Genomic DNA, 25,659 nt, shown 5'->3' with positions numbered 1-25,659 from the left:
CGTCGCTTGTTTTGACTGGTTGACGCAATTATCTGATTTTTTGTGCACTCGTGTGCAGCAGTTTCAGGGCACTCCAGCTCGATTGCGCGTGCAGAATCTGGGAGGGAAAGTGTATGCTAATGCAGCGAGAGAGGCAGGTGGTGCAGAAAGCCAGCCATTTGGGGGCACGGCGCTGTTGCACCAACAGTCACAGCTGTAACAGACACGACGACGGCAGAAATGCGAACAACATAGCTTTGTGTAAAATGAAACATCTTGAAGAATGTCAAAAATAGATCCAAGTGCTCATTGAAAAAGTGATTTAGCACCAAGAGACACTGGAAGGTATTCATACTGACTCTGAGACGCCGCGATCCTGACACCACAACCCAATGAGTCTGCAGAGAATAAGGGTTTGAGGAACCTAATGGTGTCTGTAGAGCATGGATGAAGAGCACCGGAGCTTGGACATTTTACCCGGAACGTCGTTTGTTGAAGTTTTAGATGCAACAAAATTGCAAAAAACAGGACAGAAAAGCAGTAAATGCACGACTCTGTTTTTGCACCGCGAGGCCTTGTTAAAAATAGCGCAACGCCTCACGTTTTACCACAAATTACCAGCTGTTAAGACAGACATTTTAGAGTTTCCATCATTTATAGGCCATCCCGCGACCGTTTGGCTATAAAACTGGCCGCGCCGCCGCTGTCCGGAAGCGTCTTTAACTGGAAACGAAGCGACATCTTTGCGGCGCCATCCAGGTGAATTCCGTCAATTTTCCTTTCCCTGGCTTCCAGCTAGCGTTGTTGCTCCCTGAAATCCTCTTACACGACACACACATCCTCACATATATGTTGCACACACACAGAAATACTCTCTCCTCACACACACACACACACGCACACACACGCACAGAGCGTGGATTTGTTTTCTCTGTGATGAGAGGGATTATGGGATAAAGGAGGCGAGGCCACGGCAGTTTAGTTCAGTTTGGACCAAAGCTGCTCTCAGCAGCCGCAGCAGCAGCAGCAGCAGCAGCAGCAGCAGCAGCAGCAGCACAATGACAAACACAGATGAATGTCCGGCCACACACTGGAGATCCGCACAGCCGCCAACGTCAACGCCACCGCTGTATGTTTTGATCTCAAGAGCCTCGGATTGGGATTCTGGAGCGGCGGCGGCGGCGGCGAATCTGGTTCTTGTCTGGGCGACCGAGGAGCTGCAGAAGTGTCCGAGGATGCCGTCTGTGCGCGGAACAGATTGGAGCTAAACTCAAGAGCCGAGAAGAGTTCAGATCGGATCTTTCGCTTCTGAAGATGGCTTGAATATCTTTTTTATTTTTTTTTATTTTTTAAAGAAATACACTATTTCCCTTCTTTAGTTGTTTTTGATTTTCTTTTTTTTAATATGCAAACTATGACATGACTCCCTGATGCATTCAACCCATCGACGGCACAATATGGGAATGGATCGGCTGGACTCCTACGGCGACGACGTCCTAATCTAGTACGCATTCCGCTGCTACCTGCGGATGAATGATGGACTGGGTCCTTCGGCTCTTAATGTGGCGGTGGGGGGGGGGGGGGGGGGGGGGGGGGTAGAAAAAGAAAAACACAGAGGAGAAACAGCAGTCTGCGTTTTGACGCTGACATGCCATTAATCCTGTAACTAATGGGAGGAAGGGCGCCGAGTGAAATAAATCAAGCGTGGGAATAAAGGGCACAGATGCTTAAATTCAACAGCTTGATGATGTCTTATTGCATTTGTGACGGCTCGTGTGGGGGAATTATTGAATGGGTGCTTTAGGAGCTTCACGAGCACGATTAGCGAAGCGTTGAGAATCTTGGACGATGCAACAACGCTCGCTATTGGACGCTCTCCTCTCTCCCACCTTTCTCAGCGCCCGCCGTGAAATCCACTGTGACATTGTTACGTCGATGTCGAGTCGGCCGATCAGCTGTCACCGCGCCGCTTTTCCAAGTTGATTTCTTTTTCATCGATTGACGACGGGCCGTTATACGGCCGCGGCCGACTGTGCTGAGCAGCGCTGCGCTCGGAGACGCGAGAGGTCACGCTAATTGGCGGAAACGTGTCTCTGAATGCCTCCGCAGAAATCTTTGAATTGATGCTGAAATGTTTCATTTTCTCTTTTTGTTTCCCCCCCCAAACCGTGTGACGATCAAATGCTGATTTCGGTTTTGTTTCCTTTTCGTTTCAGCCATAGGAACAAAGCGTCGGGCTGGCCGCCCCCTGGTCCCGGCTCCTGGGGGGGACTGCAGGGGCCCCCGTACAGCTGGGACAGCATGAACAACACCAGGGAGGCACGGGACTGCCTCACCAAGTACGTGGGATGACACCAAACTGCCTTACATGCACGGAAATGATGTGATCTTGCACCAATGTCTCCAGTTAAAGTAGCCAAATGATGAATTTTAACAAATTTATGACCTTGTTTTATTTCCAAACACTGGATTTTGGGACATTTGCTCATTTATTGTTGGAGTTTACATCAGATCTAGCCAGTGGTATAATGTTTTATGAATGCTACTACCTTCTAATCTTTTCTTTTGTTACAAATACTGTAAAAATCAGCCTTCTTCTCAAGGTAAATGTTTAAGAGTCAGCAACAGAATTAAAGTCTGAGTGAATTAAATATGCATGGCAGCGGATATCCAGGATGCGCGAAGTCCTGTGCCCCGGTCCTGAAGCCGACGCCTCATTGTAATCACTGTCAGAGTTCAGCTTTAATGAATGGAGCGTCCAGGCTTTGTTTTGTTATTCCCTTTCCGTCCCACACACGCAGGCAGAAGCAGCAAATGCTGCGGCGTTTAGACATTCCACCAGTGTACGCGCTGCCAGTTGTCTCCACAAATTAGCCGCGCTGGAAGACGTCAGCCTTATAAACATTGGAAATACATTCACGTTGGACGTGCACGGAGGGAACCTGGAACAGAAAACCGAGAGTCTGCAATTGTAATTCCTCCGGTAGTCTGTCCACGTTGTCTTCTCATCCCCTGTTATCTCCTCCTCCTTTCTTTTCTGGGACTGTTTTTAAAAAATCCTGAACGTTCTTTTTAATTTATGAGAAACTCAGTCTGAGACTTTGTAATAGAGTTCATTTTTAAGATGTTTCCCAGCTTTTTTTCTCATAAAGTCCTCAAATTAAACCTATAAATTATAGAAAATATTTCCATTCTTGACATTTTCTGATTTTGATGAAGACAAATTAGAGATTTTAAATATATTTCTAGGAAAAATCACAAGTATAGCAACAGTTGCAGACTATATGTAAAGACCCACCAGATTTCAAATGAAAAACTCAGCATGAAAACCGTTGTATTTTTCCTTCAAAATTACCGGCCGGTCTCAATAACCATTAACAACCAATCACAATACATCTTGTCATTGAAAGAAATATCAAATTCATGGTATTTTCCTGCTTTGGAGCTCTAGCTTGCCCACATTAATTCAGCTAAAGCTAACGCTAAAGTCATTGGTTTGAGAGCTTTCAGTTCAACTACAATGTCAATAAGAGTTTTATATGATACCAGGAGCTGGAATTAACTGATTACATTTGAGGTTTAAGAAGTTTAGTCCGCACTGAGGCGTCGACCGCCACCGCTGACCCGGAGACCGATCCTGGTCCCCAACGAGCGGCGAGCAATAGCAGGATTTGACCTTTTGTTTCCTGACCCCGTGACACCCTCGCTTCTCTCCTTCGGCGGGATTAAACCTCCCCGACCCCGAACAGGGAAGATGAGCCGGCGCCGCAGATTGGAACACGCTTCATTACAGGCAGATTTAGCTCCAGATTTCCGCACAATGCAGATCAATGTGATAATGGGGGGGGGAGAGGAGGAATGAGAAAGTGCCAGAGTGGAGGGAACAACGGCCGGATCCAGACTGATCCGGATTCGCTGGAGATGAAGTGGAGTCTGTGGGACGGCCGGAACGTGTTTCATCATTACGGCAGATTTAGGCATAAGCTGCACATGGATACTGCGTTGTGGTAATGAGCGGAGCCACACAGGTCAGGCACAATCTGAACAGTTAGCGGATGGAATGAAGGGCGGAGCAGGAAAAAAACAGCTGCCAGGGGAGCTCTTTCAGGAGAGGCGGCGGGGAGGGGGGCGGGACAAGGTTAACCTCGCTGGAAGCGTATATCACCTCTTAATTAACAGGCAACTCGGTGGCGAGGCCGACGTCTGAGGTCCGGCTGGCAGGGAGTCGCTTAATGCGGAGCGTTTACGTTTTAGTGGCGCTCTCACCCCGAGAGCAGCGGCTGGCAGTCAGGAAACCAAAACCGAGACAGAGTCCGCAAATACCAGCTCCAAACCTTTTTTTTTTTAACCTGATGAGTCGTTTCTACCACTTTCCAACAAGCAAAATTTTTCGAAATGTGGAAAACTTTGATGTGATGAGACCACAGGTCAGAAAGTTGGATGAAGAACTGGCATTTTAGTGAAAGTGTAACTTATATGATTTTCTTTTTTTTTTGTGTGTGATACTTAACTATCAACCACCCCCCTCCCTTTATTTAATTTTAAGTGGTTTAAGCCATCATTCTATTTTACCAGTTCAGAAATTTCTGCTGAAGCTCTTTGGAACACCTTATTATTTTTTTTTTATGGCTATTTTTTGCAGGAATTGGTGTTTTAGCCATTCCTGGCTGTTTTAGCAAACCCTTTTTAGGGACTTGGACTGTTTCTTGAATGTAAGTGCCAAAGCTGTTTTTACTATTCCAGCTGTTTTCTCCTTAAAGCAGTTTTTCGCAATTTCTGTTTTTCCTCTATTAGATATTTGAAGCCGGGACCTAAGAGTCCCTCTGGAGAATTAGTCTGGTGTGGAAATGAAACAAACAAACAAACAAAAAAGATAAAATGGCTGATTTACAGATGAATTTTCTGTAAACTTTACATCAGAGAGCCATAATAGTCATTTTCAACTCGATTTGTCTATTTTTTTCAACTAAAATATAACTTATTTATGCAGTTTTTACCTGATTTACTCACATACTTTCTTAATTTTACTTGTACTTGAACGAATCCTGTTTTTTTTTTTTTAAACAGTTAAGAACTCGATAATTTCTCTTTTCTGAATTTAAGCTGTTTTCCCCATCCGCACGGCTCATTACCAATTATAATTTAACAAATACAAATGAAAATGACTGGAATCTCTTCTCCCATTAGATATTTTCCGGCCAATGTTTCCACATTAAGCGGAGTTTAAGGCAGGAGAAGATAAATTAGCTTAGTGTGTTTTTCAGTGACTGCTCAGCTCGCTATTTAAGCCTTCACAAGATAAAATAAAAAAAAAGCATATTGGGTCTCCAAACAAGTTTTAAGGGGCTTTACGTTGCCTCACTGCAATAAAACCTACATTAAACCAAACAGTGGTTTGCAAATGGAAAACGTTTTGTGTAAAAGTTTTTGGTCTGTTGACATATTGGTCGACAGTTTACTGCGATCATTGATCACAAACTGAGTGATTTCACCTCAACCTTGTAAAAATCTGAAGCAATTTCTCACCTGGGTTTCCATAGTTTTACTTTGACAGTCTGCAAAGTATGATGGATTTAATAACGCGCTTCAAAATTTTCATTAATCTACAGCAATATAACATGATGATAGTATAATACAGGAATTAAGTGTGCAGAAACAGTAAATTGTAGCCAATTCTGGTGATTTTCCCATCGATTTCAGAGTAGTAATGCTGTGACTTGATGATCCCTGTTTGCTCAGTGTAAAGCAGAAAAATAAGACGACTTCATGGCTTCGTAGTTTGTAACAGACAGAATTGATTCTGGTGGTCCGGGAAAGAAATATGGAACCTTCGGTGAAGAATTTGAAGTCAAATTGAAAATAACTGCGATAACTATAATCACCTCAAAGCAATAAAACTAAAAAGAAAATAGTATTTTTTTTTTTTTTTTTATCTCTGAATCAGATTTAAAGTAGATGTACAAGTCATTTGTGCATTAAAAGTGAGTAATGGTGGCCTGATGAAATGATCACTTTAATTCTGCAGACTTTCAGACGGCCCGGAGTCAAATGGTTTCCAGACTGGAAATTGGAGGCGCTTTATGAATGCAGGGCCCGTGCGTTCCTTTCTAAGTGGCTCTTAAACATAAAATTTCGAAAACCCGAGCCAAAAAAAATCTTATTTATACCGAGCTGCCTTTACATCCCTGATTCTTCATTGGTGGTGGACTTCTAATGATTTTTTTTTTTTTTAACGTCACCCTCCTGTCTCTGTTTTCCAGCCAAGTGTCCCAGAGCAGCTCCCTGGAGGAGGTCCACCTGGACGGGGTTCCCCCTGCTCCGCGCCTGGTGGAGATGAGGCGGGACCCCGTGCTGGGCTTCGGGTTCGTGGCGGGCAGCGAGAAGCCTGTGGTGGTGCGCTCCGTCACGCCAGGTGGGTGTCACACGGTGCAGATGGAAGGGGGGGCAATGGTGCTTTCCTGAGCTCATGACAAGGTGTTCGCAGATATTCTAGAGGTAGATGGAGCAAACTGGGTTCTTTTAACACAACCTTTATGACCAAAAGACAGTTTTTTTCAGGATTTTCCATCAAATAAAACACGTGAAAAGCATTTTTCTTTTTCTTTTCTCAGTTTTCCGCCATTAACAGTATCGAGTCAGGGTTCCCCTCTCCAGGCATTTGACATTTCCTCGACTCGTCGCTCAGTTTTCCGGGTGTTTTCAGTCTCACCTCTTCTGCCACAAATGCCCCGCGGTGGAACTGCACAGCTGTCAGTCAGCTGTCAAACCGTCGCACCGCGTCGCGTCTTTAATGTCACACGTTGCACTTCGGCGCTGTCACCCGTCGTCCACGCCACGATTTCCCTCGCTCATTTGGAAAGGGTAAAAATCCTTAATTTTCGCAGATGTTTCAAATTCAGATGCCCTCTCGGCATTACCGACCAGTTTCTCAAGTCGGCTCTTGAATAAAAAGGGTTTCACAAATCCCAGCTCAAAACTCCAGAACCAAGAAAAATCAGTGTAGCGTGTTTAAAATAAGCGTTTCTCTGGTTTTCCTCCTCAGTTCAATTCTGCCAATCTTAGCTAACGGTTGCTGCCGTGCCCGTTTCAAGGGCAGCCGCTCTTCTCCAGCCACCAGTTGGAAAGTATTGACTGCACGTGATGAGGAAAATGGACACAAATCGATGCTTTTTTTGCTCCGCTCCTCGGAGGGATTTTGAAGATAGGCTAATTGCCAGATCGCTGGCGAACGGCTGCTTACGAACCGGCGGCGATCGGACGTCTCGGCGATCAGTCGGTGCCGCATTCAAAGCAAGACAGTTGATGAATATTCTACTCAGGCCTTGTTGGCCCGGGATGTGAAATACATACACTGGCAGACAGTGGATTAATTCTCCGACCTGTTTAGCGGCAGACGGAACAAACGACCAGCGACTGAACCCGCTTGTGTTTTCTCTTGCGCGTGCTTTGCAGGCGGCCCGTCGGAGGGGAAGCTGCTGCCGGGCGACGAAATCATCATGATCAACGACGAACCCGTCAGCTCGGCTCCCAGAGAACGAGTCATCGATCTCGTCAGGTAGACGCGAGACTTGGCGTCCGTCGATGCTTTCGCTCTCTCTGTTCTGTCTTTGAGATTTCATTCACTCTTTGCTTTTGCTTGTTTGTTTGTTTTTCCAGGAGCTGCAAAGAATCCATTATGTTGACTGTGGTCCAACCGTATCCTGTGAGTAATAGCTTTGCAACGCAAGTCTTGAAAAATGTGGTGATTCGATTTGTTTAACCTCTGAAAAGTTCAGGGGACACATTAAAAAAAAAAAGAAAGCAGCTTAGTGACGGCGTAAGCATGAAGCCAAAGCTTTGGCTCATGCTAAAGCTGCTGCTCAGCTGGTGTGCAGGATGAAGAACCGAAGTAATGAGTGCTTATGGAAACTTAATTGTGTTATTAGGGGATTTTTGAGCATGCTTATTCACAGCACTGGCTATTATATGTAATTGCTCTTTAAATAAATGCGTTAAGCTCATTTCAGGACACCGTTTGTCCTTGGGAGCACTTTTAGGGAGCTGCAGATTTACAGCTTGGACTTCCACGTTCGTGCCAGCTCACAGTTGCCAACAGAGAATGAAGCAGTTTTTTTTTTCTTTCCCTCCAAGCAGGGTAAATATCTATAGTTTTGATTTGACCTACACAACACAACGACGGATGGCGTTCTAGCAAACGATTCTCAACAGAATTGTTTGTTCCATCAAGATCAAAAAGCATGATTAAGAACCAGAAATCCTTTAAAAATGACATTAAACTTCTTTATATGATGACAAAAGAGTCTCCAGAGGATTTTTCCAAGGTCAGACGTGTTTAAGGTCCATTTATACTGTTGATGTGCAGAAAGACAGTGGCGTTTGTGTTGCATCCAAATTCATGATAATCCACCACTGGTGAAAAAAAACAAAACAAAAACCCAATGATTGTTTTTTTTTGGTGGCCAATTTAAGAAACTTTTGTGGAAACTTCAAGTGATTTCAGTGATGATTTGAACTTTTTTTTTTTTTTTTTTGGTAGGGGGTACTCAACTTGGTATTCCTGAAAATAACAATCCGCATTATCAATGCACCTCTTAAAACAGTCCAAACAAAAACAGAATGAAAAAGGGATAAAATATACGATTAATTGTGAACCTTTTCATGAGAATCTGTTCGAGTTTTCAGTTATTCTTGAGGTCCTTCCAAAAAGAACCGGTAAATCTTCCGCGGAAATATTGAAAAGGAACACGAGTATAAGCGTTTTCAATCATTTTAAAAGGTTTTCCAAAATGTACAAGTAGCTTTTTCTAGTATAATTGACCTTTATACGAGTAAAAATTGCCATTTTTGAAGGACTGCCAAACCTCTTTTCAAGATTGATTTAACGCCAGTGTTGAGTTCAGCCCATAAACACAATTACAGCTAAGACAAGTTGTGACTATTTTTTAAGAATTTAAGTATATTTTCCAAACAGTATTGATTTTGGTTTCGAGAGGTAATTGTTTGAATGTGGATTTACGTCCAGTTCGGTTGGTTTTTCGCTGTTTTCTGACTCGTTTTTCATCATAACTGTTGACACTTTGCACCAGAAGTGCTGGATATTTGTTTTCCATTCTATTTTTTTTGTTCACATGTTTGTGCTTCTCTTTATCTCTCCCCTCCCTCTCCCTCTCCCTCCCTCCCTCCCTCCCTCCCCCGTCTCGTTTTGGACGATCGCCTCTCAGTCCCCTAAATCGGCGTTCATCAGTGCGGCCAAAAAAGCCATGCTCAAGTCCAATCCGGTCAAAGTGCGCTTTGCTGAGGAGGTCATTATAAACGGCCAGGTTCCAGTCAGTTCTCCCACACACACACACACACACACACACGCACACACACACACACACGCTTTTGTATGACCTATATAGTCGATGACAGATGTTTCCCGCTGAAGACAGACAGTTGCGTGAATGTCAGACAGCAGCGGGAAGTGAGAGAAATGAGCTACAGCGCCAACGCTTCCTTTCGTGAGCCCATCGCGTACCTCTGCTTTTGCAGAACCCGGTGAAGGACAACTCCCTTCTGTTCATGCCAAACGTCCTGAAGGTCTACCTGGAGAACGGGCAGACCAAGTCGTTCCGCTTCGACAGCAGCACCTCCATCAAGGTGCGTACAGAACGCGGCTTGAAATTCCCCGGTTTGGTGCCTCCTGTGTCTCTCTCTCTCACACACACACAGATTATTTGTCCATTGTTTTTCTCTTGAACCTGACAGGAATGCGATATGCAGGCTTTCATCAGATGCATGGGCTCGCTGCTATTTTACATGCACAACAGTTGGTGCTGCGGGCCTGCAGAGGATGTTTAGAAAACTGTATTTAGCCTCAATGTGATCTCTCTTCACTTTAATTAGCCACTGAGAAGCAAAACAGTGTTTTGTTGAGTTTAGTTTTCACACAGTTGGCGTATCTTCCTCCATCTCGAGGCGCACTTTGAGACTCATTAGCAGCCATAAATTTTTGCACACTATTTTTGTGCTCCTGATAACTGTCGAAAAGCTGTGATGACACCCTAATCACTGATGTTTTGTTTGAAAATTACTCTTTTCTTTCTTAAATCTTTATTTATATACGTTTAGCTGTTAAAAAAAAAATCCATATATTTTATCTGGTCAGCTCAGAATTTAATACATTTATTCCCTGAAAGCAGAAAAAGTATGCTCCCAAACTTGGAAAGGCATGAAGGAAGTCATCAAAATTCCAAGCCAAACATATTGTTACCTTTCGAAGAGAAACAGAGAAGGAGAAAGGGCATTATATGAATAAGTTATGCTTGACCTCTACATTTTCATCTTCACAGATTTTGGCAGGTAGAGAACTTCTCAGACTTTGTTGTGTTGCAAGCAGAGAATTCAAATTTCTGAGTTTCATGCATAGTCCCCTTCATATATCATGTTTTCCCTACATGGAGCTGCCTGGCAGTGACTCCGATCCAAACGTGAACGCAGATTTCAATCAGCTGCACGTACAAACCTTTCACTTACTCCAACAAGTTTGCACACTGGGGTCATATATCCACATCCACTGGGTTATTTTTTTTCAATAATATGAAGAGAATTTATGAAGAATTCAAACAACTCCTGCATTGTGCGTCACAATACCGTCGCGTTTCAGGAGGTGATCCTGACCCTGCAGGAGAAGCTGTCCATCAAATGCATCGAGCACTTCTCCCTGGTGCTGGAGCAGAGCTGCGAAGGCGAGGGGAGCAGACTGCTGCTCCTGCACGAGCAGGAGATGCTAACTCAGGTAGGACGCTCTGCACCTCCCCCCCTCCCCTCCCTCTGTCTCCTCTCGCCGTCCGACACGCTCAGTATTCAAGCAGCATTTAGACCCCGGTGTCATTTATCAGCACTGGCACAGCAGGGGCGACAGCTCACAGCGCACACACACACACACACACACACACACACACACACACACACACACATGCACCCACGCTACATGCTAATGAGGTTGCAGCATCACAAGAGGACAGCTTAGCTGTGGCGCACAGAAAGTGTTTTAAGAGTCATTCTCCTCCGACAGGCTCCGGCGAAGTACACACTTCCTACTGTAACACAACCTGAGCGTCGGTCTCTGTGACAGGCGACGCGGAGAAAGCAGAAAATAAACTCTCTGGCCCTCTCTACACTCAGACGCTAAATAATTGAGCAAATATGATCAATATTTCACAGATGATGCCGGTCTTGTGGGTTTTGTCTTGAATAAAAAAATGGAACCAGGCCATGGCTAGCCAGTTTGGGTCTTCTGCTGCTGGATTAAACAACGGCGTCTGTATGTTTTAAAGTGGTCCAAACAAGCAATGTGGTGGTAAATGAACAGAAAGTGTGTTTGTCTTGTTTGTTCCGTGACCCTTGAACTCGATTTTCTTCGATGAGTCGCCCGCTTTCATTCATAATTTGATGTTTCTGGAGCTCAGGTGACCCAGAGGCCCGGCTCGGACAAGATGAAGTGTTTCTTTCGGATCAGCTTCGTTCCCAGGGACCCCGTGGAGCTGCTCCGGAGGGACGCCGTGGCATTTGAATACCTCTACGTTCAGGTGAGCGCACCGCTGATGAATGCAGCAGCTCCAGTATGATCCAAAGTGAAGCGACGAGATTGTCGGCAGCCAGATGGTTTGGGAATGAGTTTTAATGACAACCAGATTCAGCTTAATGCAGATTAATCCCTTCCAAGTAAAGTCTTCAAATGAACACTTGTATCAATGCTTCCCCATTGGATTCATTTGGTAATTATCCAAATATGAAATAGCCCGAGTCCTTCAGAGTCCTTCGTCTGCCGCTGGAAGCTGTTTCCGTGTGTCGGCACGGTGGGGTTGTTGCCGCAGCTCGAGTTGTGTTTAAAGAAGAAGAAGAAAAGATGACATTTGGATCGTTACGTAACTCCGTGCTCTTTACGTCCGCAGAGCTGCAACGACGTGGTCATGGAGCGGTTCGGCCCGGAGCTGAAGTACGACGCGGCGCTGCGCCTGGCCGCACTGCAGATGTACATCCTCACCATGACCACCAGGCAGAGCCAGAAGGTTTCCCTGAAATACATCCAGTAAGTTTTTCGCGGGGACGTGGATTTATGGCGCTGGTGGCCGCCGACACGTGTGAGGTCAACGTAAAGACCCCATTAGAAAAGCTATCGCATTCTGAGCTGAGGACACGCTTAAAGGTTTGACAAGTCGTAGTTGTGTCTGCGGAAAATTAATATAAATCACCGCGATGTCCTTGAAAGGCATGAAAACATAACGTACGAGTGTGTCCACTCTTCTTCTTACGTGCTTAAGGGGACCGAACTGTTTCATGCAGACTTTTATCACTGTCAGGACAAAAAATTAAGTTGCTGTGAAGTAAATCATTCATATTTCAGGCTTGACAGTGAGATTTTAGAGAATATTTCAGGGATGTGTTTGCATTATTTGTGGTATAAAAGACCATGGATGGTCAAACATATGACCCGAGGGACAAAAGAAGTGGAAAGAAAAGCTAATGCAGTAGTTTTCTGATCAGTCACTGCTGTTTCTGAATAAAACAAGCTACAAGGAGCTTATTAAGAAAGTTTAGATGTGTTTCTTGGGTTCAACACGTTTCTTCTCCTCCTGACAGTAAATTTAGAGTTTTCCTGTCTTGCTGACAGCTTGTCACAGAGTAAACATCACCCAGTATCTCATATCTGGCCGTCGGTGTGTAACCCCGGTTCACCGGAGGGCTTCTTCACGCTGATATCAATCTCCTCACCCGGCAGGAAGGAGTGGGGTCTGCCGCTGTTCCTGCCTCCCGCCGTGCTGTCCAGCATGAAGGAGAAAAACATCAAGAAGGCCCTGACGCACATCCTCAAAACCAACCAGAACCTCGTGCCTCCAGGGAAGAAAGTAAACGGCTCTCTTTCTCTTCCTTCGCTTCGCCCTTGTTGCTGAACTTCTGACACAAACGCACCGTCTCCCTGATGCAACATCCCAGAATAGCTCAACCTTGTCCAGGAGTCTCACCCTTGTCAACCCCAGGACCCTTCGTCCAGCCGGACCTTGAATGCTAAATAGCAATAAGATATTCATATTCTCTCTCTCACACACACACACACACACACACACACACACACACACACACACACACACGTTCCAGCTCACACCACTTTGCCTGAATCTTTTCAAGCAACTGTTTTAATGATAAGAGCAGCCTCTGGTCCGCTGGTTCTTTGACGAGAGGAAGGCGGCGGCGGACCGGAGCTGAATTAACCCGTGCACGGGAGCCTTAACCGCCGCCACTGATTTCCTATCAGCCGGCATGAGGCTAATGAATCGGAGCTGCGCACGGTGTTTTGTCTTCAGGCAGCGACGCGTTTTGAAGAAAGTGTAGTGTAGTGGATGAGCTGTGCATTTTGTGTTATTTATTTATTTATTTTTGTTTAAACTTATGTATCTTCTTTAAAATGTCAGCTACAGTTTTGTTCCCATAAAGCATTGTTACAACAAAAAATGTCAAACTCAAATTTCCTTTGCTTTTTTTCCAATTTATCTATCGTGTAATCAAGATTGTTCTTGCAGTGCTATAGGAGATGATCCCATCTGCACACTCCTGCAGCTGTAAATACTTGACACAGGAGGAAATGTGTATGTAATTAATCCAAGCTGAATGCATCAGATGCAACAAAGTAGGCTTTTTTTTTTTTTTTTTTTTCGGCCACCGTGTTTGGATAAAGCAATGCACTTTCCAAAACTACATCTGTCTTTCATTTGGCATACTGCACGTTCCGCTTCATGCCCGCAGTGCATGCATAAATTAATGTGAAAGTATTTACATGCAGCTCCAGAGCCATGCCGAGTGTATACAAAATTCAGATCGGCATCGCTCAATGTCCGATCTAATCCACTTCCTCCAGCCCCGCACAGCTTATGAATCAATGCAGCCGCGTTCAAACACACTCAAGCTTAATGTACAGTTGATGTTGCTGTGCGGGCCCGAGCGGCCAGGCTAATAATTTGTATTCAAGGTGGCGGTCGCTATCCAGTCTGTTCATTAGGAGGAAATACATCCGAGCGGCGCCAGCCAACCGACGTGTGATTCAAACGCCGGCGCTCCCAATCAGCTTTCTCATTATGGTCCAACTTATCACTCAGCCTTCATCAAAAGATGCCGCTCTCTTGGGGTTTTTTTTTCTTTCTGGGAAGTCGTTGCTTTAGGCAGAGGAAGAATTTCATAAAGACACTTTTATTTAATGCAAATGTCTGGTTTCAAATAGTAGGGTCAGACATCCCATTAGCTTTTGTTTGCGGGATTGATTAGGCAGAATATTACCATGTCAGAAGTGACTCTGTGAATATTCAAGTCATGATTAAAGAGCCAAAATGACTGGAAAGACAGTCTGACACCTGCACATAAAGTTAGCCAAAGCAGTGTCAAGACATACCCACATTTACTCCTCACGATGGGATGTAAAGGAAAATCAGCAATCTCGATCAAAATGGCTAGAAAGTGCTTCACGTCCTGACATTAGAAGACAAATGCATCTCCTCAAGTGGATGCGATTTCACTTTGTGGTCGCTAATGTGTGTTGCTCCTCTTTGCTCTAGCTGACGGCTCTGCAGGCCAAGGTGCATTACCTGAGGTACCTCAGTGAGCTCAGACTCTACGGAGGGAGGGAGTTCAAATCAATACTCTTGGTAAGGAATTAGTCCCAGGAGCGGCTCCATGAGATGAGTTGACGTTTTGGTTCATGAAGTCCTTTGCGCTGGATTCCCGCAGCAAGGCGAGAAGCAGACGGACGTGACGCTCTTGGTGGGCCCGCGATACGGCATCAGTCACGTCATCAACGCGCGCACCAACCTCGTGGCCCTGCTGGCCGACTTCAGCCACGTCAACCGCATCGAGATCCTCACCGAGGACGAGACCAACGTGCGGCTGGAGCTCCACGTCCTGGATGTCAGGGTGAGCGCCGTTCTTTCAAGTCAGAAGCGGCAGAAAACTGTTTTTGCATGATTCTTAACATCTGCTGTCTTCCCTCCCCCTCTCCTGTCATTCACCCTCAATCCTGGCCCCGCTTTGTTTTACAGCCCATCACTCTGATCATGGAGTCCAGTGATGCAATGAACCTGGCCTGTCTAACAGCAGGATACTACCGCCTCCTGGTGGACGCCAGGAGATCTATTTTCAGCATGGCCCACTGCAACAGCACAGGAGGGGACGACAACAGTGAGTTTGAGGCAGTGATGGGGAGGGAGTACAATAGAAAACTGGTAGACTAAAAGGACTAATGATTATGGGAAAAAAAAAAAAAAAAACAACAAAACTTATTGCAACATTAGTAACCCCAAATCCGGGAAGAAACTGAGAAATCCATCCATCAGTCCATCTTGGAGAAAAAAAATACTCAAGCCTTCATAAAGTGATTTAAAAATTCACATTTCACTGTGCAGACCTCAAACATCCCATAGAGCTCTCAGAGTTGTTTTAAAAAGGAAGTGGGTGCTTTCAAATTCTGCCTGAATAAAATATGAAACCCACAGAGTAATAAAATGTTCCCTTGCCGCCGTCTGCAGGTCAGGATCGCGTCCTGGAGTGGCCATACAGCACATCTCTCGGAGACATGGAGGAGCCGTCGCCCAGCCAGGGAGAGATCTACAACAGGGAGTCTGAGTATTCGGACAACGGGCAAAGAGAGAACAGCATTTCTCCGTACTTCCACGAACCCCAAAACCCCGACAGAGACCTGGGGATGCGGAGAAGTCCGTTGCCACCTCCTCTCCCCCCTGCTACCCGACATAAACCTCAAGACTCGCCACGTAGCGCCAAAGTGTCATTTATTTTCGGGGGGAACCCGACCTTAAACACACCGAAGCATTTAGGTTATGAAAGACTGTTAGAGAGCCCCGAGGTACCTGAGCACAGACCCATCTACCTGCACAACAACTCTGACTTTCAGCAACAGGAAAAAGTGCCATTTCAGTTCAGTGGTCTCACGCACGTCTACAGTAACATCATCACCGAGGAGGGCGGTGAGGAGCCGCTCCTCAGGGATTTGTTTTATCGTGACACGACGGACGACGCAGAGGACGACGACGACGCCTCCTGCGAGGAGGACTCCACGGGGGGCACGCCCGTGGGCGACGAGAGGCCTGGTGGGCATCAAGGGGCGGGATTACCCACAACAGCCGGCAAAGCCACGTTTCTCAAGATTTCTGGGTCTACCGACGACATCATCGACCTCACGTCACTGCCTCCTCCGGAGGGGGACGACGGCGTGGACGAAGATGAGGATGACACGCTGCTGCAGACGCTCAACCTTGCGATTGCAGCTCCGCCGCCGGGCTTCCGGGACAGTTCTGATGAGGACACGTCGCCGGAGGGGAAGCACCAAAGCTCACGGGACATTGACGAGATCCCCGTTTCTTTAATAGATGCCATTCCGACACACGGCGAGGGGGAAGGGAGCACAGGAGGGGAAAGACGGCTTGAGAATGCAGTCATGAACACTCTACAAGCATTGGAGGCTCTTTCGGTCTCGGAACAGAGACCTCCCCCACCACCGCCGCCTCCACCCAGCAGTAACAATCCAGGTCTGTCAAATACCAATGTAAACCTTGTAATTCTTAATCCCTGTTGTCTGTCTTTTATTTACATAGATTTCCATAGATTTTAACTGTTGCTGAATTACTGTTTTCAGTGTCTACTCTGGTTTCATGTAGGTGTTTTGAAACTGAAGAAATAAGATCAAGAAATATTTCTTACCGATACTTTCATTCGCAACCATATAGCTTTTATTTTAACCTTTTTCCCTCCACAAATAAAAATAAAGCTACGAGTATAATTGGCTTTTTGAATGATTTTTAAAACTATTCCTGTGTGTACGCTCAAAATATCAGTTAACATTTACTTTACTATCTTTTACTTTGTAGGTGTTTACACGTCTCATGGCTTTAGTCCAGAGTCGTCCTCTGATTCTGGCAATGAGACCAACTCCTCAGAGATGACTGAAATCTCTGAACTAGCTGCTACTCACAGGCTCAACGAGAGTCACATGCGACTGCTTGTTGCCACAAGGGAAGGATACCAACCTTTGCTTGAGGAGAAAACCGAGTTTCCTGTGTCGCCTTGTACAGGAGGAACAACGCAGAAGAAGCCTCGCAGTCCAACGCGGCACCTTCAGCCTCCGGCAGTGCCTCCGAGACGGAGCCCCCAACTTGACCCAGCGTCATCACGTCCAGAGAGTTTGGAGGTGAGACCGCAAGCGAACTTCTCAGCCACTCTGCAGCGTCCAAGCTCCACCACGCCAGGTGGAAAGCACCACAGGAAATCTGCAGACTCCAGAGGAAAGTACAACACCTTTAGTACAAGGGAAGGACACCGAGGTGAGATAGCTGGCAGCCGTGGCCATCTAAGTTTTGACCAGCGCACTTCTTTTTGTGAACGAGATGAAACTCAGAGAAGACAAAGTACTTTTTTGTCGGCAAATTCTGTCGGTGAGGGCCTCACAGTAAACAGCCTCCCGCGTGACCACCGCAGAAACCTCCACCCTTCTTCCTCAATGTCCGATCGCCTTCTGGATGTGGTAGAGAACTGCAGCACCAACAATGGAGCTGCTGCTGTCGAGCAAGATGAACATCTCGTGGTGGCATCATTGTTGTCCCCGGCCAAAAAGTCCAGATCAGGGGGCTCTGACCAGGGATCGGATATCCAAAGTGACCATCAGCCGATTTCAAGGCAACAGAGTGTCGCACGGTTGTGCGAGTACCATCTAGCCAAAAGGATTTCAAGTTTGCAAGGAGAAGTCCACAGTTCATTGCAGGGCTCCTTGTGCTCCTCACTGGATGCTGGTGGCAGCACAAACAGTAGTGCCTGTGCAACTCCAACGGACTCACCACTCGGCCAGGGAACAGTCGAATCCAAGCATCACCATTTGCAAAAGCACCCACTTTCCAGCTCCTCCTCCTCATTACTCAGGGTGCTAAACTATGAAGATACCAAACCTGGTGTCTCTTTTGGCATCCCTGGACAGAGCACTCAGGGAAAAGACCTCCACCCTCATGCAGACCCTGCACTCCTCCGGAAAATGCTACCCAACATTCACCACCCTGGTTCTGGGTCAGAACAGAGTCGACCTTCTTCAGCCACACCCTCAAAGCATAAAGAACCCACAGGTGGTGCAAGTAAAAGGCCGCACAATGACCTGCATGCCAAACAACAGGCCTGTCTCAAGGGGCTGAGCCAAAAAGAAGGCAGTGAAGCCTACAGACAGCTGATCAACTACCTAACAGTCAGCCAGATGCATCAGGGAGGAAAGCTCCACAGTGCAGGCATGGGAGGGGCAGTGAAGAAAGACACCAGACGTTTTATCACGAGCAACCCTCAGCTTGTTGAAATGGTTAAGAACAGGGGGAATACTATTGCTCGCTGTCCATGCATGCCTTCTTCGATATCATCTCCATTCCTCAGCCCAAATTTAGTCAACCCTAATGCAGCCGCCTTGCAGATGGCAAATAAAAACCCACGTTCATACCACTCTGCTACTCTTCCAGCCAAGCTGAAGAGAAGTCCAGATACGCATGCTCAACGAGTGAATGATAATTTAGATTTCAGACCAGCCACTGCAGAGAGGAGGAGCTCCTTTTCTGGATTGGAGAGTGAGCTGGAGAGGAGTGGTATGGATCCAGAGCATTTCTTGGCTCTATACAAAAGAGAGGGGCGTAACGGCGGATTCATGACAGGCGGAAACCGTGAGGGTGGGGGCACCACTAATCGCCTCCCACCTCGATCGAGAAGCCAACCCAGCGGGACCACAGAAGACTGGTTCAAATCAGAGCCAAGGTCAAAAAGTGCGATTCGTCAGTCTTCTCATACTCGTCCAAACGACCCTCCCTTCTTCTCTGCCACCCTGAGTGGGAGTGGTCAGCGAGCAGACCTAAACACCGTCTCGCTGGGAAGGGGAGACCATCCTTCCGCCTTCATCAGGCAGGCATCTACCACTACTAGAGCTTGCGTTACCTCCCCGTCGCCCAACCTGCAATCACCACCTCCTCCACCACCTCCCCCGCCACCTCCTCCCACGCTGTCTCTTCCTGTCCAAATCAACAGTAGCTCTAGCAACTCAGGATGCACACAAGACTCCCTACATCCCATTCAGTCCAGGCAAAATCACAACCACACTCACGCCATCAGCCCTACCCTGCCACTGACGGATCCCTTTAGCAATAACCTGCAGCGGGGCCGGGAGCTCAAACGCAGCTCCAGTAACGTGACTGCCAGCTCTGGCAGCGTGGAAGTTCTGTTCGATAAGCCCACCCGGAGCCGGAGCCAGCAGCCCCTTTCACCATCTATGCCCCAGCAAAGTGACACTAAAGTCCAGCGGAGACCAACCAGGAAGCGCCTCTCCAAGAGCTATTCTCAAGGCTCTGTAGCTAGCCACACAACATGCTGGTCTTCTGGTAACAGGGTCGACAGTAGAAGGGCATCTGTGGCATTTCCTTTACATAAAGACGCAAAACACAAGAAGGGCTCTCAACAACTGGACACCAGTCCCTGGAGATGCAACGGGCCCTTCAGCTACTGTTTCTTCAAGCGGAAAAGTGAGGGAGAAGAGGATGAGATTGAGTGGGAGAGGCCCAGACGAAGCCGTAGTGGAAATGATGCCGACCTCGATGGTGCTTTGGGCCTGTTGCCCTGCGACTCGACGCTGGACGCTGCTGGAGAGCAGCTGTACGGGGAGGTGCTCAACAACATGAGCTTCAGTGACCGTTTGGCACGAATCAATGCTCTCAAGGACCGCATGTACAGCTTCCCTTCGGGTTTTAACGACGTCCGCCGTGATGCTAGTGAGCTGATTGCACTGGTGAGGTCCAGCATAGGCCGTTGCGATCGCGGTGTCCAGATGCCAATCCAGGATGTATCCCAGTACAAGCAGCTCCTCTCTGTCGAGTCGAAAGAATTAGGCCGGGCATGCCGGAGGATGGCGCAGGCCCATGGTACCCCCGAGGAAATGCTCCTGGCTGTGACTTGTAGCTTTCAGGTGCTATGCTGCCTTTGCGAGGCTTGTATGTGTCTGGTGAAGGGGCTCGGAGCCTCGGCCTCACACCAGCAGAGAGAGGTCGTGGCCAAGGTGGACGAAGTGGTCATGAACTACATCTGTTTGCTCAGAGCGGCTGAGGCTGCCACAGTGGGAGCACCAGGGGAGCACAGCATGAAAGCCCTGGTCCGCCACTCCAGCACCATGTCGGCTATCGCTAACGCACTCACCCGCTCCCTTAAAACGCTGCTTAGCAAGTAGAGGCTACTCCTCATGCTTTATAGTGTGGCCTACGCAGTCAGTAGACATCTGTCTTTAAGCAATATTGCTTTCTGGTCTACTGGAATAGTCCTAGATTTTTTTCAGACAATATCTCAATGTTCTCCGTAAAGACAAGTTAGACTGAGCATTGCAGTTACATAACATGCTAAAAAAAGATGCTAAAAGACTGTACTTGCTTGTATAATGTATATTTACGAAGCCATACTGTCACAGACCTTTGTATTATATAAGTACCAAGTAGATAATATACCCTTTTACCTGTGCATTATGTAACTTATTTTGATATGTGTATAATGTATATAAATACAATATAAATATATTATTTGAAGTAGCAGTTTTAAAAAAGAAAGAAGCCATTGAGTATCCAGCTTTATTTGTTTTTGTTTTTTTCCTCCATTGTGCGGAGCCAGGGAAGATTCAATATTAGCTCAATCAGTTCATGAAGTGCAGTTTTTACTACTGATATTTATACCTGCAATAATAATAACTATCATAATGAAGCTGTCGGAGTGTAAGTACGGGAAAAGTGTTGCAGTGTCTCTACAAGATGAGATTTCTGACTGAATGTGGGAAAGTGAAATGATTTCTGGCATTATAATTTAGGTTTTAGTTTTTTTTTTTACACAAATTGCTACCATTTGTTAGAAATGTTGAAGGTACACTACTTAATCCCGAACTGAAATCTACACTAGTGTCAGCTAATCGATTAAAACTTGAAGAAAATGTCACATTAACCACTGTATTGATTATATCTGGATTCTTTTTAACTTTTGTGCTTCAGTCATTTCACATCATGTGTCAAGATGCAGTTAGTTCTACTGAGGAAGAGGAACTTGTTTTCTTTATCATTTTTTTTTCATTCACCAACCTATTAAAACACATTTTACAGATGTTTTTGTCTGATTCTGTGTCATCTGGATTGAGTGTATGAGTGTCTGGGAAACGACAGTATTAATTGTTCGAATGATGAAAAGCTTTTTTTTTTCTCAAAGATTCAAACAAGATATTTTCACTTAAACATTAAAACCATTTTTTGCAGCTCTGTTTTTATAAAATACCCTTCTTTTCGATGCATATATGCTAGTTGATTATCCACCAGAGGACCAATGAAGCAGCTGATTGTGACACATATTAACAATGGCCACATTAGAATTAAAAGATTGATCTCAGTGAAGTTGAAATTCAGATTTTTTTTTTTAAACGTATACAAACATTTTGTCCTATAATGCAGTTTTTTCAGTTATCTTGACTTTTTCTGCATGATCTGCTTTTTCCTTATAACAGTTTTTCTCATAAATTTAACTTTTTCCATCATAACAGTTGTTTTTTTCTTATTATGACTTTTTTCATATTACAATTTTCTTTCCTTTTAATACTTAGAACTTTTTCTTGAGACTCTCAATTTTTTCCCCCCAGACTTATTTCTAATAATAGCTTGAACATTGAGTTTCCTCCAGCTCATCTCTCAGATTTGATTGCGTCAGGTGACTGTAAACCTCCTCTAGATGCGAATGTGTGTGAGTGAGTGAGTGAACTGCTGACCTGCAGTGACCCCAGACTGATTAAAAACGGTAAGATGATGATTAAATTACCAGAGAAGTGGCATTCGTCGTCAAGTATGGCCGAAACATATCACTTGAAAAGAGTTTTAGTGGCACGTTTCTTCAGTTACATCAGACTGTTGTAGGATGTGAAGAAATAAATGTGCATTTGTGGGATGAGCAGGTGAGCTTGTTCAAAAAGAAAAAAAAAGATTTTGTGTGTGTGCGTGTGTGTGTTTTTTTTCTTTGTGTGAGTGTGTGTACGTGCGTGTGTGGCGCCCCATCCACGCAGCTGCGTGCAGAGCGGCACGATCACCTCATTTGCATATTGGGCGCCCGCTGCACGCGTGCGGCGCCGTCCCTCCAATCAGAGCGCGGCGCGTGCAGCAAGGCCCCGCCCGCGCGGCAACTCGTGGCGCGCCTCCGGAGCTTCTGTGCAAACAAAAACTTTTCCCCTCCGCCACTTTCTGCGTCTTTTCAGCGGCTTCGCTTCTTTTCCTGCTCGGTTCGGTTCCCGGAGAGTTTTCTTGAACTTCCTCGTCGCCCGTGGAGGAAGTTCAGAGTTTGGAGGAGTAAAGAAAACCGGAGTTTCTGTTTTTTTTTTTTCTTTTTTAAAGACCCTGAGTGTCGTTTCCCTCCGGTGGGGTTTAAACTCCCGCTAAAGGCTAGCAGCAGCTCATTATCTCAACTTTTTAACTGAATGATGGCGGCTGTTTGCCAGCAGAGACGGGTCCTGGTGGAAATCCCTGCACCGCAGGCCAAAATACCAGGTAAATACTTTTAAATGCGTCTTTTATTGTTTATTCGGCTGAGCTATCGATCGATGCTATCATGCTAATGTTGTGTAGCTTTCCAGATTAACTGCACGTGGATGTTTTTTTAACTGAACCGTATGAACTCTGACTGTTGATTTGCGTGTTGACTCTTCGCCAGGCCGCATCAGGAGGTCTTATTCAGAGGCGCTGAGTCCCGGTTTGGTTCCATCTCCCCTCTTCAGAGGAAGACACTCCAAACGAGCCCAGTCGCGTGAGTTTGAACCCCGGTCAGAGTGTGTTCACGGTTAACCTGATCGTATCAGCCTCTGAACATGCCGTCCCTGTGCTGCAGTGGATCTGTCCATCGGGGGGATGGACGAGAAGACCCCGCTGTCCACGCAGCAGCTCGTGCAGCTCATCAGATCTCTCATCATGGTGGAACAGGTACGATGTGATCAGTGATCGATGAACCCGCCTGCGTCAGATATTGTGTTGTGCTGAAACGTATAAATCAAAATGTTGAGTTTCTCAATGCTTTGGACATGTGGTTTCTACCAGTTATTTCAACTTTTGATCATCACGCGTCCAGTAGATACTTCGAAATGTCTCACTACATCATAAATCTAAGAATATTTAGCTTTTTCTTTGCAGGGGTTGATGGTTTTCTTCCACTTTTGTAGGTCATATTTTTCCCTATTTGCAGCCTTTATCTTTGTGAGACAGCATTTGCACGGAAAATTGCATATCGGTGATAAATAAGTTAACAGTAGAAGCCTGTATGCAAATTTTAAAAGCATCAAATACTTCCTAAGTCAACTGAAATGCCCCTTTATTGTCACAGCAAGTGGTGGAAAACATATCAACAGTGTTAAATAATATCCTAGAATGTATAAGGATAGAAATACTGTTGGAGGAAAAGAAACTATTATTGTGAGCTGCAGATAGAGAGCGCCACACTCCAGCATGGACTCCCTGAATGGATGGATGGATGGATGGATGGGGGAAGATCTTTCAGGACTAAATCAAAAATCCTTGTTCATTTGTGACTTCGACCTGCTGAATCCAAAACAACATGAGTCGATTTTGAGAAATCTACTGCACACTTCTGGTTATTAAATGTTTACATGTTCAAAATAAAACATCTTTACAGGAAAAAAAAAAAAAATTCCATTGAAGTTGGTTTTCCATTGGGGGACGTGCCTCTCACTCACGTTAAATAACAGCTGATGTGTGAGTGGGAAACAGACTTCATGAAGCCTGTACTCTACATGGTTCTACCAGGCTGTGATGAAGGTCGTTTGAACGTGTCTCGTTTGTAGCTTTTTATGCCGTAATGATGCTTTATCGATCGAGTTTGCGCTCTGAAAGGTCAGGTTTGTCCGTTGTGCCTCGCTCTGCAGAGTAAAGAGTCTCGGGTGGCGGCGCCGGACCTGAGGAGCCTCCAGGAGGACCTGCAGCAGAAGAAGGCCAACGTGTACCGCTCCATCCCGTACTCGCGCTTCGGCTCCAACCGCGACGCGCACTGCTACCGGAAGGCGTACCCGCACCTGCTGGCCTTCAAGGTGTCGTGCCAGGAGTGGGGTCAGGTGTTGCTGAGGAGCCAGGACTGGGACGGGGCGCTGGAGCACGCCCTGATGGCCTGGCGCTACACCAGCCAGCTGCCGCAGTGGGACACGGCGGGCCACAACGCCCTGCGGGAGCAGTGCTACCGCGTCCTGGCCGCGCACGCGCTCGCCGCCCTGCAGCACCACCGGCCGGACGCCAGCAGGGGGCGCGAGCTGCTCAGGAGGTGAGTCCAGCAACACTCCCAAGTAACGTGGCGAGGTCGGCTTTCAGGTCACAGCCGGGATTGTTTGCGCCCTTCACAATAAAAGCATGAAGTGGTGGCCGAGTCCGGGAAAGTTTGCGCTGAAGAGCCGCATTTTTATCCCCTGAAATCTGACTGCAGCCGTCAGTCTTAACCTTTAACCCCAAGGCTAATTACAACTGTAAGTACATTTTCAGAGAAATATCACAACTTTTTTGGCTCTCCTTTTTTTTTTTTTCCTTTTTTTTTTTTTTATGGACCATTTTTTTGTTTTGGATTTTTTTTTTTTTTGCTTGTATTTTTACTTCAAACCTTTTTTAAATCACATTTAGCTCCGGCTATCTCTCTCCTTTTTGGGCTCTCACACATTTTGGGTGCTTCGTGTTTTTTAGATGCGTTTTTTTCCTGTAGTCCCTTTTATTATGTGAAACTTTTCTCACGTAGTTTTAGCAGTTTTCACTGTTTAATTACAGCATTTCACCAGGAGATGCAGTAATATTAATATCGTCCCGGTTTAAATGTGACGTTGAAGTGGTTGATTCTTGGCGAGTCTGAAGTTTTTCTCCGGAACCTGAATGAATCGGCTCTCCTCTTGTCTCCAGGTTGTCGACGGCTCGGCTCCACAGCCAGTCCATCGTCCCGTGCATCAAGGAGCTGCAGAGGATGATGCAGCGAGCCGACGACTCGTCCACTGACGAAGAGACGATTTGATCACTAAAAATAGAGGATAAAATCAGCTGACATGCCAAAATGCTGACGGACGAGCAGCTCCAGAAAGAGTTTAGGCGTCGGTGGTTCGGAGGAATCTGTTGCTTTTGAAATATGATGAAATGTTTTTGTGAGCGACTTTTGGTACGGAACTTGGACACTCGTATGACTGAATGAGATGTTTTAGGACGTCCGGTATGTAAAAAAAAGTGTTTATCTGTATATATGTGGATGTTTGTCTTTTGAAATACTTGAAAATGTGGCCTTTTTGTCTTTTTGTCTTGTTTGCACTGTTTGTCCTGAAAACTTGAAACTTGAATAAAATGAAACATCAAATCAAACATTTTAAAATTCTACTACTCAGTTTTGTCAATACTTGTTTTTAGTTTGTTTAAAAAAATGAATTCAAGAGGGAACATTTTTAGAAAATTAAATATTGTAAAACTAGCCGTAGAAAAAGTGGGGGAAAAAAAAACTTCTGAGCAATTTAGTAAATATCCCTTAAACAAATGCCGGAGCAAATGACATTAATTCATTAAAATAGTCGGTGAAAGGTACTGTAAATTTGAGATT

At 45.8% G+C, this 25,659-nt stretch overlaps 2 protein-coding genes across 3 annotated transcripts in view; both read left to right on the top strand.

Annotated features, from left to right (window-relative positions):
* LOC115383967 (FERM and PDZ domain-containing protein 4-like) overlaps positions 1 to 20,624 on the top strand; it is a 36,897-nt gene extending 16,273 nt beyond the window's left edge. The window contains exons 1-16 of one of the 2 annotated variants that reach the window (XM_030086200.1): positions 1,387 to 1,483; positions 2,196 to 2,318; positions 6,240 to 6,391; positions 7,432 to 7,534; positions 7,636 to 7,681; positions 9,201 to 9,305; positions 9,511 to 9,618; positions 10,625 to 10,756; positions 11,430 to 11,549; positions 11,916 to 12,052; positions 12,743 to 12,869; positions 14,568 to 14,657; positions 14,740 to 14,922; positions 15,048 to 15,186; positions 15,534 to 16,550; positions 16,890 to 20,624. In XM_030086200.1, the coding sequence (XP_029942060.1) occupies positions 1,410 to 1,483; positions 2,196 to 2,318; positions 6,240 to 6,391; positions 7,432 to 7,534; positions 7,636 to 7,681; positions 9,201 to 9,305; positions 9,511 to 9,618; positions 10,625 to 10,756; positions 11,430 to 11,549; positions 11,916 to 12,052; positions 12,743 to 12,869; positions 14,568 to 14,657; positions 14,740 to 14,922; positions 15,048 to 15,186; positions 15,534 to 16,550; positions 16,890 to 20,254 (6,021 nt within the window). In that variant the 5' untranslated portion in view covers positions 1,387 to 1,409 and the 3' untranslated portion in view covers positions 20,255 to 20,624. Of the gene's footprint in view, positions 1 to 1,386; positions 1,484 to 2,195; positions 2,319 to 6,239; positions 6,392 to 7,431; positions 7,535 to 7,635; positions 7,682 to 9,200; positions 9,306 to 9,510; positions 9,619 to 10,624; positions 10,757 to 11,429; positions 11,550 to 11,915; positions 12,053 to 12,742; positions 12,870 to 14,567; positions 14,658 to 14,739; positions 14,923 to 15,047; positions 15,187 to 15,533; positions 16,551 to 16,889 lie in introns of those variants that run through there. The other variant, XM_030086201.1, reaches the window with a different exon arrangement.
* Positions 20,625 to 22,413: 1,789 nt separating this feature from the next.
* LOC115384103 (uncharacterized) lies at positions 22,414 to 25,371 on the top strand. The gene is made up of 5 exons (XM_030086420.1): positions 22,414 to 22,586; positions 22,750 to 22,842; positions 22,924 to 23,015; positions 23,972 to 24,360; positions 24,981 to 25,371. Exons 1-5 carry the CDS (start codon positions 22,517 to 22,519, stop codon positions 25,087 to 25,089), a joined length of 753 nt encoding a protein of 250 aa, XP_029942280.1. The 5' UTR covers positions 22,414 to 22,516; the 3' UTR covers positions 25,090 to 25,371.
* Positions 25,372 to 25,659: the final 288 nt, after the last annotated feature.

This window comes from Salarias fasciatus (genome assembly GCF_902148845.1).
Source record: "Salarias fasciatus chromosome 23 unlocalized genomic scaffold, fSalaFa1.1 super_scaffold_20, whole genome shotgun sequence".
Taxonomy (NCBI): Eukaryota; Metazoa; Chordata; class Actinopteri; order Blenniiformes; family Blenniidae; genus Salarias; species Salarias fasciatus.
Note: the sequence above shows the minus strand (reverse complement) of the source record. Positions and strands in the feature narration are given on the sequence as shown.

Bases quoted from the DNA above. Each gene is read 5' to 3' on its own strand.
- LOC115384103 (XM_030086420.1), top strand. From the start codon at position 22,517: ATGATGGCGGCTGTTTGCCAGCAGAGACGGGTCCTGGTGGAAATCCCT. The intron at 22,843-22,923 runs GTGAGTTTGAAC...CCTGTGCTGCAG, and splicing joins CTCCAAACGAGCCCAGTCGC to TGGATCTGTCCATCGGGGGG. The intron at 23,016-23,971 runs GTACGATGTGAT...CTCGCTCTGCAG, and splicing joins CTCTCATCATGGTGGAACAG to AGTAAAGAGTCTCGGGTGGC.